The sequence below is a fragment of the Pelmatolapia mariae genome, linkage group LG5, assembly GCF_036321145.2.
Source record: "Pelmatolapia mariae isolate MD_Pm_ZW linkage group LG5, Pm_UMD_F_2, whole genome shotgun sequence".
NCBI lineage: Eukaryota > Metazoa > Chordata > Actinopteri > Cichliformes > Cichlidae > Pelmatolapia > Pelmatolapia mariae.
The window spans coordinates 24918124-24937524 of record NC_086231.1 but is presented as its reverse complement, the minus strand read 5'-3'; the positions used below and the strand labels follow the sequence as shown (position 1 = coordinate 24937524).

Below are 19401 nucleotides of genomic sequence, written 5' to 3'. Positions count from 1 at the left end.
AAGTGCAAGGTGCATCTGTTACCATGGTACCCGGCGCAGGCAGCCCCTTTCATGTCTGTCAAGATGGGGAGGGAGAGAGAGACTAGCAATATGTTAGTCTCGCCTGCAGTTGGAGCTGAAATGGACATGCGAGTGCCTGTTTGCTTGTATGTATGCGTTTGTAGCATAGATCCAGGCGGCCCGGGTTTTAAGATGCCGTACGCTGACAGAGGCTCGTCACACAACATGAATCATTTAGCCGCCACAGCAGAGCTGGAAATGTCACGTCTCATCAGCGTTGCTCACGCCTTGGTGCTCCTGCACCATTCACATCTCCGGCAGCGGAGTTGAGGGACGACTTGATTAAAGAGAGAAGCTGAGATTTTAAATGCAAACAGACATTTATTGCATTGGGAAGCAGTGGTGTACATTTTCCCCACAAATTAATTTGCAGTACTGTAGCACTTCATGAGATCAGAGTCTGTTGTGCAGTTGTCCAAGCAGTGTGTCAACTTTCCTTTTTGACAAATCGCTACAAAGTTTAGATTCCAGGCTCTTTGATGGGATTACTCGCTCATCATGCCGTCTCCTTCCATATCTGCTCTTTCCAAGGAGTAGGATGCTACTTTCTCACAGTGGAAAATGCTGACTTGCCAGATAGGCAATCCAATAACAACAGGAGAAACTGTACAAGGAACATATCCAAAATTTTAAGCCAAGCTATCTGCTAATGTCTTTATCTCTCTTATACAAAACTATATTTTTTGTTTTTGCTACAGATTTAAAACAGTTTTAACAAAAAAAGCAACATCAAGTACATCATTCCTTATTGTAAACCACAATCAACACTAACAGTAAATAGTACTTTGTCATAATCTTTATTACAAGATATTAGGCCACTGTACAAATCAGTGTGAATCGTACAGTACAACGCAGAGTTAAGACTGTTTCTCGAGGTTTGTCATTCAAAGCTGTATACGAGGTGCTTCAAGAATACACAAGATTTTCAGAATTTTCTGCCATGCATGCATGATTTTATATTTGCCATGCATGAGTCGGTATTTCAGTGTTTTAAGAAAGAGCCCTAAAAAATGGCAACCCAACAAAACAATTGAACTCAACGAGTAAATGTATAAAGCACGAAAAAGAACAAGTTGTCCGGTACAGTATATCCCTCATGAGATTTGGCACACACAATAATGCACAATGCAATATAAATAGTCTTTTTTTTGTTATCAATAAGGTGTGTACAGTCAAGTTACAGTATCAACCAATCCAGGTGAAAGCCTGGGAAGCTTACAAACAGGTGGGAGGTACACGGTATATAAATGACTCGTTAGCTGCAAAGTATGGTAACAAAAAACACTCAGGCAACATCAAGAATTGTTAAGTGAAAAAAATATCACTCTCGTTTGCTCACAGTTTTCTCAACATACAAAAAAACACTCCCTCAGGCCTTAAGTCACTGCAAAAGACATGTTCCCAAGGATCAATAATAAATAAAGTCTTCAACACGAAACAAACCAGTTTACCAATTCCCACTTTGTGCAAGAAAATATGGGCTACCCTTTCCATATTTACAAACTGCTATTCATTTGCCCTCGCTCAAAATGAGGAGCAGAACAAATGGTACCACAGGTTTGATTGATAAGATATAGGAGAATTGTGTGCTTTAGGTTTTATATTAGATTTATTTTTGTATCCTGTCCCTGATTTCTGCATTTCGACAGCATTGCCTCCTGCCTTTACCCCCCCACCACTGCACCCCTTGCCCTCCCCCTTCCCCATTGCCTTCTCCTGCGTTTGTATTTATGGCAAAACCCTGTAGTTGAGGGTGTGTGTGCGTGTGTGTTAGTGTAAGTGTGTGTTGGGAGTGAGGGGGGAGGGTCCACCTGGGGGTCTCCTTTGCTGCCATCTCCCACCCCTGCCAGCATGTGTCATCCAGACAGTCATGACTGACTGGGAGAGGAGGGTGTGGAAGTGCTGCTTGCTGCCACATGAGAGAAAGTGCTTATATACAGTGTCTTTGGATTAAAACTGGTAAATATCGCCATAGAAAATTTAAAGAGTGTCTTTTGAGGGGGGGTGGTGTGCCGACCACTCTAAGCCTCTGCCGGAGTCTTCTCTGTTCCATTTTTCTGCGCTTCGTCGTCGCCATTCTCATCCTCAATCACAACTGTGGATGACAGGGGAGAGAGTTAATGAGGGGAGGGGAAGGGGGGGGACTCATCTTGGTGTGGCGTCTTGAAAATTCAACATCGACACAAGGGTGTCAAAGCCCTGAATCGTTAGTGCTGCAACTGTATGAGCATAAGTGATTTGTGCATGCATGAGAGCGTAAGCCCATGCAAAAAGAGAGCGATAACCACGAATGTGCATCGGTGCCTCTGATGCATATTTGGGAATGTGCAGGTGTGACTGTGTACGAGTGTCGGCTGTGCACCTACAGGTGCAAGTCTTATGTGTCTTTGTGTTTGCCCATATCTCTGTGCACTACTGTATATACAACTATGTCTGTCTAAATGTCTGTGCCACCAAAACTGAGCCTCAGTTTTCAAGGACTATCTACCTTGGTAGATATGCAGGAATGCAGGACAAACAAAAGCACATACATGGCCAGCCTGACTTGATCATGCAAACACAAAAATCTCCATCACATTGCATATAAAACTCGTTCAGCCATTCATCTGGGAGGGGACACTCAGCACAACTCTGTTGAGCAAGATTCAGGAGGCATTTAGCGGCACGCACTGCGCATCCAACTTGTGTAGCAATGCGAACAGAATAATTAAAAAAAAAAAATCCCACACAATACACACGCATGCAAACAGCAGACTGGCTCGCTGACCATACACTCTACTGAACATCACGTCAAGGCAAAAGTGTTGCCGATCTGGTGTCACGGGCAAACATCCTTAAATATGGTGCACTAACAGCCGATGTGCGCATTCACCACATCACCATACAGGCGAAAACGCCTTAATTATATAATTACCCCGTTTGCTCCTGCCTATTTGCCCGAGTTTCGGCGGACGTTTGTTCTGTGAGCCGCTGAAGAAGTTGTTGGTGTCTTGAAGACGACAGGTGAAGGAAAGGTGTCCCTCGTCGCCCTCATTTCCATAATGACTCATATTTTCTTCGTTGAAAGGCAACACTTCCGACATCTCCAAATGCGTCTTTATCACCAAGGCGCACAAACTGAAATGTATAGCTCGTCGCCAAGCTTGAACCGGCTCCTTCGTAACAAACAAAAGGGGAAAATAAACAATGAAATCTGCTGGCACGACCTAGCCCTTTCTGCGTACCCAGAAGACACGTGTCTGTCTCCGTAGGTGCGCGACAGAAATATCAGTAACTCAAAATGTCCTCAGTTTCCCTGCTCGTGGAGGTTCGGCAACATTATTCAAAGAAAAAATAAAATGGGGGGAGAAAAAAATCCACAGGCTTTCTCTCTGTGCGTATTGCTTTGGAAATGGAGGCGCGCGTATAACCGAGCCGTGAAGCGCCCGCTGGTTTTGAGCGGCTGAACCCGTCGCACGGAAAATCTGAGGAAGAAATGCAAATTGAGGAGCGATGCAAAACACGGATCCCGGGGAGACCTGGGGAGGGAGCTGTTCGGGGGTTTTCTGGTGCAGCCCAGAGAAGACAAGTCCAGTTGGAGTGGTGGTGTAGTACTACCAATGCTCCTCTCTCCTCGAATGTGGATGCAATAAAAACAAATGGCGATTTGAAATTCGAAGGTGGCACATAAATGGGAATCGATTCATATCTTTATGTGTGGAGGGGGGGGGAAGCAATTCCGATTGCGCCACCAGTTGACGAGCACGAAATATTAAAACCTCGAGCCTCTTTTATTAATTTTCTGATTTTGTTTTATTAGGGTTCGTGGGGTTTAAGAGACCGTCAAACCTCACCAGATGATGGCAGTCTTTTCACAGGCTGGGATGTGACTTTTGGCCCCGTGGCGCACTTTAAGTTCCCAGCTGAGGCCCTGGTGCTGTTTTCACGTTATCGCCCACAGTATCTCGGGAAACTGCACATCAGCATTTTGGAGTGAAAAGAATGAGGGTTAGCATAACAAAGCAGTGACTGTGTTTATTTAAAAAATAATCCATGTTACAGAAACGATGGCTAAATATCAAGTAGACCCCCCAGAAAGAAAACAGTATGTATGAATTTTTTCTTCATAACATAATTATTCCGAATACATATGCTGTAATAGTATAATAGGATCCACACTGAGAACATTTCGCCTCATGTTAGCACAGAAAAGTCTAACGCAGCCTGAAAAGGTGTTTGGTTAAACTGATTCTTCTGGAACTTTTTTACCACCCACTGCTGTCTACTGTTTGCATTAATCTCACTTCTATAGGTGTGACAGTACAATGGACTGTCTTACAAAACAGATAGGGCATGGAGGAACGGACAGGTATTCAGTCTTGAGATAGACTATCCTTTCTCAGAGGAACTTCCCTAAATATCATTACACAGACAATGAAATGAAAAATGATATGGGAGCCTGCAGCAGAGCTAACTTTTATGTGCCGTCATGACACACCTCCTCCCTTCGGAGCTGAGGTGGCAATGATTTTATCAGAGGATCCTTCTTTCATATGAGAACATCTCAAAGAACAATATTTTTCACAAAATGTGGTTACATTGCCATCAAGACTGGTTTTTGGTCTTAAAGCTCCCAAGCAATGAAGACAAGTAACCCGATAAAATAGTAGCAGTAAACCCTTGAGAGTGTTGGATTGTGAAAGAGTGCATTTTTTTCTTGCAAATTCTTTTTTTTTTTGTCTGCTAAATCAAGTATTTGTCATGTTTTCTTTCCTAAAGCTTCAGTGCAGCTGCTGAATAAGCTGGTTTGATGCTCACATTATACTGAACTTGACTCAAGTATGTCTTCATGGAATTAGAGCTTTATGACTAGTTAAATTAGATTTTCAAAAACAAAATAAAAAAAGAATAAACACTGCAGTAGTTAAAACTCAGATGAACTTCTCTTTCAGGCCTGTGTGGGTGTGGTTTGTTCAAATAAAAGACTCCATATATTGTCATCAGATACTGACTCAAATGCTGCCTCAAATTCTTCATTGTTTTTGCTATCTTGCATTTATCAGAGTCACAGTGAGACATAGACAGGAAGGCAGGGGGAAAGATTGAGGGAGATGCCACGCAGCAAGGTGTGGAACCAAAGGGTGCTACACGTGGCTCTGAAGTGCGAGTTGTGGGGGAAGACTTCAAAGTACAAACAGGCAAGTGGCTAGCCTGCTTTTAAACAGAAAATGAAATAACAACTTGTTGCAATCAAGGTACGCAGAAGAGCATTTCTGAATGCGCAACATATTACAGCGTAGCTGTATCAATGATTCAGGCTACTGATAGTGGTGTAATGGTGTGGGGGATATTTTCTTCACACAGTTTAAGCCGCTTTGTACCAGCTGAGCATGGTTGAACACCACGGCCTACCTGATTATTGTTGCAGACCACGTCCATCCTTTTATGATCACAATGTACTCATCTTCTGATAACTTGTTCTAGCAGAATAACTGGACATGTCACAAAACTCAGATGATCTCGCTGTGGTTTCTTGAACATGATAATGAGTTCAGCGTGGTCAGATGGCCTCCACAGTCACCAGAACTCAGTCCAGTAGAGCACCTTTAAGATGTGCCACGAAAAAATGGGGTCCAAGCCAGTTTTAGCATTTAATGAATTACTAGTTGAGTGTATACCACAGGAGAGACTGATTAAAAATAAGTGTTTGGGCTTTTTTTAGAAAGTACATGATCAGATTTTTCTATTTATCTTTTTTGTACAAAAGTCAAACTATGACCAAAACTGATTTTCGTCATTCAGCATTCAGACCTGACACAACTCCACACCAGCCCCAGAGTGTTTTATTAGAATCAAAAAAGTTTCACAAATCTGTGAGCTCTACTAAAATTACATTTACAGTAACTGTAAACGGTGCGCATTCTAGTGAATCCTATAATCATAATAATTACTTCAGAATATCCAGCGTTTAACTATATTCAGAAGGTGATCTGAATTATCACGGCAATGTTTTTCTCAACAGCCACTGCAGCTTCCAACAGAACTACTTCCTATCCATGCTAACTTAAACGTGTTTATGGGAATGTTTCCTTTCAGGCCCAAATGGCTGCTTTCATTATCTCCACGGTTTGAAGCAACGCATGTACGACCCGTAGATGGTTTGATCTATCCACCGGCGGAATCTGGACACGGCCGTGTAGACTCCAGGAAACTTAGCATCACCACAACCATTGCCCCAGGATACAACTCCATAGATCCGTCTGTCACACACCAGCGGCCCACCGGAGTCTCCCTGTAATAAATAACAATAAAACCCTTCTATTAGTTCCCATTTCACAATGTGACTCCTGGAAAAGTTTTTTGTTACCATAGTATTGATGTAAAGCTGCTTTAATTTCCCTGATGTTACATGATACACAAAATAATACAAAGTGTCTGAACATGGGCGCCTCATAGGAGACTGTTTCAAAAAGCATTTACCGCCCAGGTGGGTCAGATATCCCAGGTATCGAAGGTTACTTGCTTTTGGTCTAATTTAGCTCAAAGAACAACATCAACTGATTCCCAAAATGCATAAATGTGTTTTTTAAAAAACTTTGTTATAAAAACCCCCCAACAAAAACCTGAAATCATGTAAAATGTGGCTATTACTGTAAAAGGACATGAAATGATACAGATATAACAGCTAATTTGCACCATGGTGCAGAAGGTGGAGGAACACCAAAGTAATTGCTTCTTCGACATCTTTAAGAGTTCTAAACAAATGTCTGTCCTCCTCCAGAAAATCTTATGTACGCAAACGTGCGTTTCAACTTCTTATCTGGTGCGCGTCTTTTATTTTGACAGCGAATGCGCACCTGCAGACCACTTATGTGCACCCCTGCTAATAATCCACATGATGTTATGCAGTTGTAGTTCCTGTAAAAGACAGTACAGGAACATTTACATGTTCCAATATTTAAATGTGGAGCATTGTGCAATAGTCTTGAGCCACCCATTGCATTTTCATGTTTTTCTTTCAAAAAATTTTTTCAAGTTTTTGTTTGGGCATTGGCTGCTTTTTCACTCATTTGGCATGTGTCATTGGTTTTGGTCCCTGGGTTTTCAGTTTTTGTGAGCTCATATTTCCTTTGGATTGTGAGAATGTTTTATGTTAAGGTTTCATGTCTCCTTGGTGACTTCTTCGTTTTTTATAATTACCTTTCCTGCACCCTGTTTGGATTTTGCTTCTTTATTGGAAGAAGTCCTGCATTTAGGCTACCCTCTGGGCTTAGTTTCTGTATTCCTTGTTTAGCCAGTATTCAGTTTCCAGGCTATTCAGTTGTTGTGTTATTTTCAAGTTGTGTTTAGCTCATGTTTTGTATAGACTCTTTATTATGTACTTTGTTATTCGGGTCTGATCTATTCTTTTTTCCACTGATTGTCGAGCCTTCAGTTCTTGTTAGTTTCAGTTTCTGCTGACGTTCCGATTTGCTTTGAGTTAGTTTCTCTTTGTGTTTTTTTGTGTTCCAGTCTCATCTACTTTTGACCTTCATCTTTCTGTGCTCCCCTGTGTTAAGTTAACCATTGTTTCCCATTCAGATATGTCTTCCTGTTTTATTTTGGTAACTGTTCTTCTCTTTGTCTGGCGTTGTGTTTACTTCCCGCACCTCGTTATTCCTTTAGCTTCCAGCTGTGCGTCCTACTTGTTGTGTATCTGCTTATTGTCCTGTGTGTGTATATATTGTCTCTACCTCATTTCCTTGCCCCCCCTCATCCCTGTGAGTGTGTTAATGCCAGATCTATATTTTACAGAGAATCTTTTATTACTGAATGATTCAGTTCATGTTTGTGCCACAGTTTCATGAGAAAATGTTTTTTCCATGAATCATTCAAGATTTAAAAGGGCACCTAAGTCAAGATGTGAATAAGGGTTGTTTCTAACAGACAACTTAGCAAACAACCAATTTATCTTTAGCCAGATAAATTGGTTTCATCTGGCTAAAATGTAAACTTTTTGCAAGCGCTTAATCAGAAAAGGTTTCAGTGGAAGGGTGGCTGTCAAAAAGCCATTTTTAAGGTAAGGGAAGAGGGAGAAAAGACAGGAATGCCAGATTATACAAGAACTGGACTGAAAATCAGTGGTGACAGGCCTTATGGGCGATGAATCCAAATTTTGTCGACAGCTATCTTGGTGTCAACATGGTGGAAGCATTGCAGCCGGTGATCTTGTCAAAAGTGATGGAATTATAAACACAGAAGTATCATGGGATACCATGTAGACAGCATCTGAATGGCAACAACTGTGTTTTTCAGGGTGACAATGATCTCAAACAGCAAAACCATATCTGGATAGAAAAACTCACACCTGAACACCGTCAGTCATTGCATCGGCCTCCCCAGAGCCTGGACCTCAACATTACTGAAGCAGTACCATATCTCATGTATAATGCACTGCATGTGTGAAATACTCACATGTGGCTTTTAGGATGTAGTGGTGAAGACAAATTCCAACTGGCCAACAAGGTATGGATTTAAACTTGACTGAGTACAGCTGGTCTGCTTTTCCTTTAGAAAAGTTCTGGCTGTTTTTTGTTTTAATACTAAACTTTAAATCATAATGTCTTCATTCATTATTATTGCTTGAAAAAAAAAACCCCAACACACAAAGACTTTATCAAACACACAGGTTTTACATAGAGTTTATTTTAAACTAGTCATTCTCTACTTTGCCGAAGGTGAGACATAGCTTACTCACATATCAAACGCTGAATTTCATGTAAATTATTGTTTCACACCAACGGCCGGGCTGAAACTCTTTCACGATGCAAATAACCAAATCATAGGTTATTTTTGCTGCTATGTAAGCGAAAACTCCGGTCAAGGTTTTCAGTTGTGTTGCTACTTTAAGGGTTGCTTTTCTATCTCTTATGCAATTATTACAACTGCAGTAATGTTTCAGGACAAACATGCATGTCTCCTTAATAAAAGCTTGTAGCTCGAACCAACACTGACATGATCAACTGTATCCTTACACTGTTGGGGGAAAGAGGTTTGCAGAACTGTGTTATTGTTTTGCTCTTAAGTGAGATGATGAAAGTAGGCTCAGCTTGTGCTGTGTGATAACCATGGATGGTACCTCTGAGAGTCTATTACCTCAAAATGAGTTTCTTGCCTTTTCAAAACATCAAATGAACATGCTTGGCACAGAGGGCTGCGGTGGTGTCCAACACTCACTTACCTTGCAGCTGAAACTTTTAAAAACATGTTTTTTTTTCTGATTAGTGAAAGGTGGTGTCTTTGTTCTTTGTACCTTGCATGCATCTTTGCCTCCAGTGCTGTAGCCAGCGCAGATCATGTTTGCTGTGATGTTTCCATTAAAGGAGTCGCTGCTGTTACACCTTGCAGTTGAGACAATGGGCACTGTGACTGTCCTGAGTGTGACAGGCACCTGGCCTCCTTCCAGACTATTGTAGCCCCACCCAGACACCCGACACACGTGGCCTTCAGCTACACCCGTCCCCTGCCTGGGAAGAGGCGCCAGCGACACGTATTTGTTCAGAACCATGGGAGCCCGCAGCTGGACAGAAAATTGTACAGTTTCCATGTGAACATGTTTTTTGTTTTTTTTTAAAAAAAAAGAAAGATGTAACAGATTAAACTTTAACAAACCACTGGTAACTTTACTGCACCGATTCTGTAGCACCTTAATGAGCATGATGTCTGCGTTGTTGGTGCTCCTGTTGTACAGGGGATGGATGACCAAGATGCGGGGCTTAGCGTACTGTTCAGTACCCTCAAAGACGTTTACCTTGTAGTCGCCTGCCACTATCATCATTTGCTCTGCCCTAAAACACAGAAATCCATGTTGCATCACATTTGTTAACAGAGCACTAAAAAGCCACGGAGATGTAATCGTGTAATTGTGATCTCTTTGAAAGAGGAAACAAAAGAAGCCTTTTGTTTAATCCCACAAATAATATGAGCTTAGTTAGCTATTTGTTTGTATCTTACTAAATGAATGAAAGACAAAGATATAGTAAAACGACCTGAATACAAAGTCAAACTCAAAGTGTGCACAGGGCTTGATCGTGACCACCATGAACTGCTTGTCTGCCAGTGAACAATGGCTTACTGTGAACAGGCGGGGAAGGGGACAGTGTGACAGAAATATGGCCAATTTCCTACATCCAGACAAGATCACACTTCACCGTCTTTCTCAGTGATGTGCCAAGGTCAGCTGACTAAACCGCATCTGTGTGCTGTTTGACTTCCCACTGGCCCCCATAAAGGTTGAGTTTGTGTCCTGACGTTACCTACCCACAGCAGAATGAATGTTTGTGTTTAGGCATCTGTTGGGACCATCTGCTCGCAATAGAAAATCATGCCAAGTTAACTCTGAACCACAGTGTACTGAAAAAATGCCAGAGAAATGTTCCCGTCTGTGAAAGTGTTTCAGATTTGTGATGGAAGTGTACATATCCTCATCCTTGATTTGTGGCTGACAATCCATTCTTTTGATCAGCTACATCTGAGTTCACAAAAATGAAGGCTGTAGAGAATAGCCAGCCCACATTTGGAAATGATGCACACAACCTGCAGTGCCTAGTGGACATTCCAGGTTACATAGATAACCCTCTGATGTATTTACCACCTTCCAAGTCAAACAAACTGCACCCTTGGCTCCCATAATCTCTGATCTTAAAGTTAACATACTTAACATACTTAGTTGCTGCTTACTTACTTCACTTACTTCACTTGTTCTTGCTGAATTTCTTAGACCTTTTGCAGTCCCTTGTTTGCTACGATGCTGTTACTCTCTTACTGTGTGGATGCCCATAAATATTACATCTACGGCCATGCTGGTGGCTCTCTGAGGCTCTCTTCTCTCACAGCGAGAAGGTCCTGGGTTCAAAATCCAAGCTGTGGCATTTCTGTGTGGAGTTTGCATCTTCTCCCTGTTTCAGGTTACTGTGGCTTACTCCAACAATCTTAGACATCCATGGGCTTAAGGTTAACTGGTGTTAAACTGGCTTTAGGTGTGAATGTGAGCCTGAATGTTTGTTTGTCTCTATGTGTTAGCTCAGGAAGATTGGCAACCTGCCTCTCATCCACCCCTCTTCGACCCTTAAGTAGATAAGTGGAAGAAAATCGATGGATGTTTACTATGACATACTAAGATCCCCTTGTTACCATAGCACTATACCTGTTTGAAACGTCCAGCCACCAACCCTTATGAAATAATAAAAGTGAGAGGAACACTGTGCTCAATGATACTTGTTACGTTCACATAAGTTTGTTTTTGTTTTTGTTTTTTTTGGAGTTTAGAGGTATGCTACAGTATTTGAGTGCTAAAAGTTTGAACTTAGGAGATCAACCAAGTTATTGCAATATATCCTGTAGTTCGTAGATTACTCAATTAACTGACTGATAAACCGTAGTTGGATTTTTTTTAGACACATGAAACTTTAGAAGTCACAGATTGTTGCTAATGGCAGATCTTGAACATTCTTACCCGATGTTGCAGTGCGCTGCAGTCAGGACCCAGTACCTGTGAACTAGTGATCCACCACAAAAGTGTTGGCCGCTGGTGCTCTTCAGTGACACGAGGTATCTGATGGAATTTGGTGCAGCGGTGTGACCACCTACTATACGGCCCTGCATGAGCACACGGCCTGTATGGAAACATTAGCAAGCCAAGAAAGGAACATAAGTTGTGTGTGTTCTGTTTAAGTTATCTTTGAAAATGAATAGGATATGTAGAAGTGGACTTCGTGAAGATTAGACACAGACGAGACACGGCTGACAGTTGTTTCCAGTCGCTATTCATAAATCTAACCGCGAGCAGACTTTCAAACTGCTTCCCCCAAAACAAATTTCCATGTTCAGATTAAAAACTTATTTTTTTCATACTTTCATCAGACCTGCTCGTTGTTACCTATATGGATGGTAAAAAAAACTACAGATTTAATCTGGGATCTACTGAGTTTTTGCAGACACATGACCAGTGCTGCAGTCATAATATGAATGGAAGTGACAGACTTGTGTACAAACAGTCGAGCTGCTCTCCGCGCTGCAGCAGAGACTATTTTTGCTCTTTTGAAACTTCTTGTCTGCAGTGATGAAGCACAACTTTTACTGTGAAGGCAAACCTTCTCTGGTTTGAATTGCACTTTATCAAATTGTACTATGGCTCAGCTAGTAGTTAGCGATTACAGACAAACGTGAAAATCTATAAACAATCTCAGCAATCTGCTCAGAGACAAAGTAAGCACTGAGCGGTTTTTGGAGAAGAACCTTCTTTGAATTCAGTTTCACCCAGTGAGAGACAGAAACCTCCAGGAATCACAGCTAACCAGTTGGGGAACAAACATTTTCCCTTAGTAATGTTGTATCACGTCCAATATGTATATTTATATATCCAATATATATTTGCATTTTTTATTAAAACTGTTACTGTTAATCAGAAGAATGCCATGTAAAAGTATAGTTGGGATACGGGGGTGCTGCTGAGTGGATTTGGCTACCTAACCGTTGATGGTAGCCATATTTAAGTAGTCATATTGAAAGTTCAACAACATTCGGACTAACTCTCAGTATCATCATGCTGAGACATAAATTGCCAAGAGTTTTTTGTAAGTACTAAGATACGTTTCTCAAGACCTTTGATTCTTTTCCCAAAACATTAAAAACACACAAAAAAATTCAAACAACATTTACAACATTTTCTGACATTGGCTTAATTATAAAAGGAAATTGTACAATTTGTAAATTTTGAAAGATAGCTACAAAAATTTGAAAAAAAAATGCAAAAAAGAGAAATGGACTCCCAGCCACCATCTCCCTCTCCAGACTCTTTTTTGTTAACAAGGTGATGCACTGAAACATCAGCGTACACACCCATCAGAGCCTCTGCACGGTGGCAACAGAGGATCTGATGACATTAGGTCTTCCACTTGTTACTGTTTCCCTCATTCACAAAAGAAAAAGAACAAATAGATTATATGTTATTGCAGAAGACTTGTATAAGACTCATATTATATGTTCCTTCTAATTTTTTTTTTTAATTTCATCCACAGTATACTCTGTCTCAGTTGCTCCAAGTCCATCTAAAATTACTGAACTGAATTTGCTCTCCCTCCTCTGCCTCCCAGATTGCTGCCATCCAGTGTTGGTATCAACCTTCAGCACACCCATGCACCCATGTACACTCTACCTTTTATCAGTTTCCCTCTCATCATTAGCAACAAACCATGCACCGTTTTGAGCTGAGTTGAGAGTTTTAAACGATTTCTGTGCTTTAGGTGTGTTTAACTTCTGCCTCCTGAGGAAAAAAAAGTGCTTGCAGAAAGGTTAAATGATAATTTACCATTTAGGGTTTTGCTAAAAGAGTGATTGATTCAATAAATTAGCTCAGGCACACATCTGGGAGAATGGGAGCTAATGTTTTAGTAATGTGGAAAAACTCTGATTGGATATAATATTTTAAATCAAAGAAAGCTTGAATCCTTTGTTAGCAAAACTATAAAAACAAAGCAGATTATATACTCACTGTGGACTGCCATAAGATCCAACAGCACACAACATAAACACATAAGCAGGCTCGTCATAGCAGAAGAGGTTTTTGAGCTGTTGCACCATACCAGCTGCCGAACCACTGCAGTGTCCTCTGCTCCTGTCTGCAGCCTGGTCATTCATTCCTCACAGGAAACAGTGGGTGTCAGCCCCACCAACCTTTATCCTCGAGTTTCCTTGAGGAGTTTTTAATTTCATTGTTGATCGTGCAGCAGCGCGGACCAACACTGTAGCATTGATTGAGGAGGAAAAAGAGGCGAGAGAGCAACAAAGTTCACATTCAAAACGTATCTCCTATCACAACTTTTCCTTCTGACCCTCCTGACTTGTCGAAAGGCCTTACATTGTTGCTATGGCAACACTGTGGTGAGCAGGTTCATCTATACTGTATCAGGGCGCTCTGTCTGTGTCATCATCCAGGCTTATCCCTGTTGAAATGTTTCAATAGTCTCTCTCTCTCTGTGAGTAAGTGTATGTGTGTGTGTGTGTGTGTGTGTAGACTCGTAGCAAAGCCAAGACAACGCAGAGGTATTCTATGCACAAGTGTTTCTCTGTGTGAGTCATCATCCATCACTGAATCCGTGTCAGCAATGATAATAACATATTATCATCAGCCCGATGATGATCATCACCACCCTTCTGGCAAGTCAGCATCGTCCACAGCATGGAGGGAAGAATCTCGCCTGACCTCCTCTTGTCCCACATTTACAGCAAGCTGAATAATTGATGCTTCGCCTAGCAGAATAGGAGAGAGAGAGCTTTGTGTGGCCTCCAACTGTCAGGTGTTTCCTGGGCCAACACTAAACCGCCTTCATACAGTAATTTTCTTTCTCCCTTTCATAAATTGCTACAAAGCACATAATTCAAGTAAATGGTATGGAACTATTGTAATACAATGGTAATATAAATGCATTGTTAAGAGGTCAGTTCAACCAATGAGATAAAACCACTGACTGTATACAAAAGATGGACAAAGCCACCCTCATACCACACAGTTACTCACATTTTAAAGCCTTGAATAGCTTTATGGTTCTTCCCACCTCCATAATTTGGAGCCAGTAACCATTCTTAAATGAGAGGACAGAGTGTTAAGTTACCACAAGTTACTTATCAGTTGATTTAATTAAAAAAGCATCAACGTCACAAACACAGTAAAGAGGTCCAGTTCAGCTCACTCAATGAAGCCTAGCAGACCGCTACCAAATACAGCTCCTTGTTTGGCCTCGGCTAACGTCAACTTTAAGCTTGTACAGGTGTTATGAAAGAGTAAATTAGTTCGTTCATCGTATAATTAGACATACATTTCATTCCCACTGGTTGTGTTTATCAGTTTTACAAAATATTCAATCAATGATCAGTTTTACATTGGGGCGTATTTCTTTTTCGTTAATAGAAAAAAGTCAACATCAGTGATTTTGTAGAAAATTTGTATGTTTTGCTATAACCTTTTCCCCCCTAGTGTCTGATTTGCTAAATGTCAACTCTTTAAATTAAAACCAGGAAATATGTTTTTGCATCATTATTTGTTTAAAATAATTATTAAAGCATGAGAAATGTGTTTTTAAAACTATTTGATTCATTCATATGCTTTAAATTGCACTTTAAAAAAAATGCGTGAAAAAGCAAAAAACGTCCTGGAATTTTTCTCCCAGTACATTTGCCATTTTTTGTGACATTTTCCATAAATGATAAAAAGTAAAATTGAATGTCGTTAAATTGTACTGTCAAACCCCCATAACGCATTAATAATTTGTTCCAAACTCACATAACAGACATCGAAAGATTTCATTTCCTTCATTTGAGGTGATTTTAAATTCAGTGTGGTAAGTTTCTTCCTCTCAGTATTTCTCTGATGTCATTGTTGGTACAAATGCTGTTATGTTCTTGGATACTTGTTTTATATATTATTGTTTCAACAGTTTAGAGAAAATTTGTTTTAGTTTATTTAAACATGAGTCCATTGTCATAGTTTATTATTATTATTATTATTATTATTATTATTATTATTATTTATAGTAGTAGTAGTAGTGGTAGTAGTTTATATTGTAAAATATGAAAAAAGTGTTCTTACATAGTAATTACATAAAATCATGCAATTCACATGATATTTTTAGAAGTAATGGAACTAACCACTCTTATATTCTCTAGGTACAGTATATATTACACTGAGTACATAAATACACTTTTCTACCAGATTAACCATGTGCAATACTTGTATGAACAAAACAATGATGTGATGGCTCGTTTTGATATGATTGAGTGGTTTGAAAGGATGGGTTCCTACTGAAGTTTGTGTAATTTGATCCATAATAATTACATTTGGAAAACTGCAAAGTGCTCCTTTCTCTTTTCATTGCTATTACAGCGTTACAACTGCAGTATTACATATAGTTACATGTAGATAGTTTTTTATCTTTTGGGAAGATGAGGTTATCCTCTACTGAGAAGCTGAAGAGAGAAAGGCTTCATATTTATAAAAATTCACACACAGACACCCACCTTTATCTTAAATAAAGGATTCTCTTTTTCTCCTAATCCGTCCTGTCAACTGTGTTATGTGTGATTTTTGTGTCATAAATCTTTTAAATGTTGGCAGACATGCAATGAAATTTTCTAGAGAGGAGTCTTACATAAGGATGATTAGTAATTCCAAATTCAATGTAGTGTGGATTTATGGTGAAAAAAAGATTTACCCTTGATGATATCAGCACACAGAAATCCATCAGACTTCATATTTTTAAATCAGATAGACATGAGACCTCAAGGTGAAGCCTTTTTTTTTCAAGCATGTATAATCTTATCTGATTTCTATGACACGATTTTAGGGCATAGCACAGTTGTAAATCAACAACAACACTGAATTTGAATTGTTTGAAATTCAGTCTTAACTCTGACAGTTAATGGATCCATGGATTTTGCTGTGTAAGCAAGTTGAATATTTAGAGAAAAGCAACACTGGTCTTTGGGTTTTGGTTGATATGAAGTTTAAATTTAAAATCACTCAGCTATGGAAAGAAAAGACAGGCTGTAAACAATTTTTATTCATGAAGCTGAACCTTTTAATGTGGAAGTCCGTGGCAATTGACCACAGACGTTGTATGGGACCAATTCACTTTGGGAAACAGCCTCAAGTTGCCATTAAAGAAGCTTACCTTTCTCAGTACTTGAACTCACTGATCATCACTTGTGCCTGGCAGTGTAGGCGAATTAGGTATTATTTTCACAAATATCTTTTTGCCATGTAAATTTATGCAGATGCTCCTCTTTAAGCTATCCATACTGTGCATGTACTTTTGCCAAAGTCATCTGTCTTGCTCTGTCGCAAACACACACAAAGAAACCCTGTTTGTCGCATCGGCTTTGCACCTGAGGGAGAGCTGAGCATGCTATCGCCTTTCACCCTCACAGTTACAATGACACCTTGGGGAGTGAAGACTATATGGAGGTTATGGCCTGCAAACGAAATGCTCCAACGTGTGGGAACTCAGAATGGAAAAAACCCTTCTGGGAACCTAAATGAGAATGACACCTGGGAAGAGAAAACTCAGGGAGGAGAGGAGAGGAAGGATACAGTGTATACCTGCTCGAGCAGGCTAATCAACACTGATTTCTCAGCTATGACAGTGAACATTTCTACAACACTAAAAAACATTACCCATAAGCTGTTAAGATGTTTTCAAGACAACATTTGAATCAACTGTTCAAAGGATGTTTGAAGGATGATGACGAAAATTAAAAAGTTTGTTTTTAATTATAAAACATTTGCAAAATGTTAGAGTGCTGTGAAAAAGTAATTGCCCCCTTCTTAATTTCTTCTTTTTTCTGATATTTGTCACACTTATGTGTTTCAGCTCATCAAACAACCATTAAATCACAAATTAACTGCATATTTTGGAAAGCTAAATTCAATTTCACAATCCACACCCAGGCCTAGTTACTGCCAGACCTGTTGGATCAAGAAATCACTTTAACAGAGCCTGTCTGATAAAGTGAAGCAGGGTAAAAGATCTCAAAAAGAAACATACCACGATCAACAGAAAGTCAGGAACAGATGATAAACAAATTAACTGCCATCTATCAGTCTGGAAAAGGCTTTGGGACAAAGAACCATGGTGAGATCCATTGTCCACAAATGGAGAAAACCTTTAAAAAAAAAAAAAAAAAAAAAGAGCAGTGAAGCTTCCTCGTAGCAGCAAGCCTACCAAAATCCTGAAAGACAATGTCCGACCATTGGGTTATGCCCTGAATGCACCAGCAACACACCACCAAGTCCAAAACCCCCCAAAATGAAACAAAACGGGCCCACTCTTATTTGCATTTATTATGCAAATAAGAGTGGGCTAAAATTCCTCCACATTGATGTGAGAGAGTCATTGTCAGTTATCGCAAATGCTTCATTCCAGTTTTTGCTGCTAAAGGTGGCACAAGTAGTGGTTTTTAGTTTAGGGGGCAATTACTTTCACACAGGGTCATGTAGGTTTGGATATCTTTTTTCCCCTTAATAAATGAAATAATCAAAAATGTATTTTGTATTTACTGCGGTTATCTTTGTCTAATATTAAAATTTAAGATTTGCCAACAAAAACAGAACAGCCTGCAGTTTTTTAGGGGTGTGGAGGATGTGGTGTGGGGGAGCTGTTAAGGTAAGAAATTGTTCTTTTTAAGCTCGTCTGCTTGTCTATCCCTAAACCCCTTTGGTAAACTTTAGTGACTATACTCACTGCATGCTTTATTTTCCCAGGGAATAAACTTTGCTGTAGTGGTACTGTTGCTTCACAGCAAAAAGGTTCTGGAAACCTGGTGGATACCTGGAGTTTGCATGTTCTCACTGTTCTCCACTACTCTGGCTTCCTCCCACATTCCAAAGACGCTTAATCTGTTAATCGGTTAATCTGATAATCTGTGTATGAATGAGAGGTAGATGAAGTACTTAAAGTGTCAAAATTAAAACACTGTACGAATGTATGGCTAAAAGAGTGGTCAGTAGAAAAGGTTCTCCTCCAAGTACTCTGACTTCCTCCCACAGACATCGATGTTAGGTTAATTCAGACTTGTTATTAAAAACATTTTGAGAATGTTGGGTCCTAATGGTTGAAAATGTGATACATTTTAAAAGGTTTACCACCAAAACTTTTACATTTTCCTTTTTTTTTTAAGAAAACATCAGAAGAAAACCCCTTTGGTAAACTTTAGTGACTATACTCATTGCATGCTTTATTTTCCCAGGGAATAAACTTTGCCATACGAGGACTGCACTGTAGTGGTACTGTTGCTTCACAGCAAAAAGGTTCTGGAAACCTGGTGGATACCTGGAGTTTGCATGTTCTCACTGTTCTCCACTACTCTGGCTTCCTCCCACATTCCAAAGACATGCATGTTCATGACAATTACATAAGCTTGCATAAGAATCAGACTTGTTATTAAAAACATTTTGAGAATGTTGGGTCCTAATGGTTGAAAATGTGACACATTTTAAAAGGTTTACCACCAAAGCTTTTACATTTTCCTTTTTTTAAGAAAACATCAGAACAATTTAGAGCAAACACTGAATCACATCGCTCTGCAAGTGTTTTTGAACAAAAAAATGACGATAGTGTCTATTTATGTGGACCTGTATGTGCAGGGGGAAGCAGACGGAAAATGCTCTCACGCTCATCTCAGTTTAACGCAATTTCTGAGAATACGTTTTTCCTTGTCCAGGTAAAGAATAAATGCTGTTATAAGTTCTGCCACATCTCAGGTTGATATCATTCCTCATACTCGTGCTTTTGTCCTGCGCTCTCTAACATCACTGGATATACTAACAAG

At 40.0% G+C, this 19401-nt stretch overlaps 2 protein-coding genes across 2 annotated transcripts; both read right to left on the bottom strand.

Moving 5' to 3' along the window:
- Positions 1-841: 841 nt before the first annotated feature.
- On the bottom strand, positions 842-3689 carry camk2n1 (calcium/calmodulin dependent protein kinase II inhibitor 1). The gene is made up of 2 exons (XM_063473117.1): positions 2975-3689; positions 842-2155 (listed from the first exon to the last, which is right to left on the bottom strand). Exons 1-2 carry the CDS (start codon positions 3141-3143, stop codon positions 2082-2084), a joined length of 243 nt encoding a protein of 80 aa, XP_063329187.1. The 5' UTR covers positions 3144-3689; the 3' UTR covers positions 842-2081.
- Positions 3690-6154: 2465 nt separating this feature from the next.
- On the bottom strand, positions 6155-13628 carry LOC134627174 (trypsin-like). Its single transcript, XM_063473116.1, has 5 exons — positions 13571-13628; positions 11534-11693; positions 9725-9866; positions 9332-9598; positions 6155-6331 (listed from the first exon to the last, which is right to left on the bottom strand). The coding sequence occupies exons 1-5, from the start codon at positions 13626-13628 to the stop codon at positions 6155-6157; spliced, it is 804 nt and encodes a 267-aa protein (XP_063329186.1).
- Between the last annotated feature and the right edge of the window lie 5773 nt (positions 13629-19401).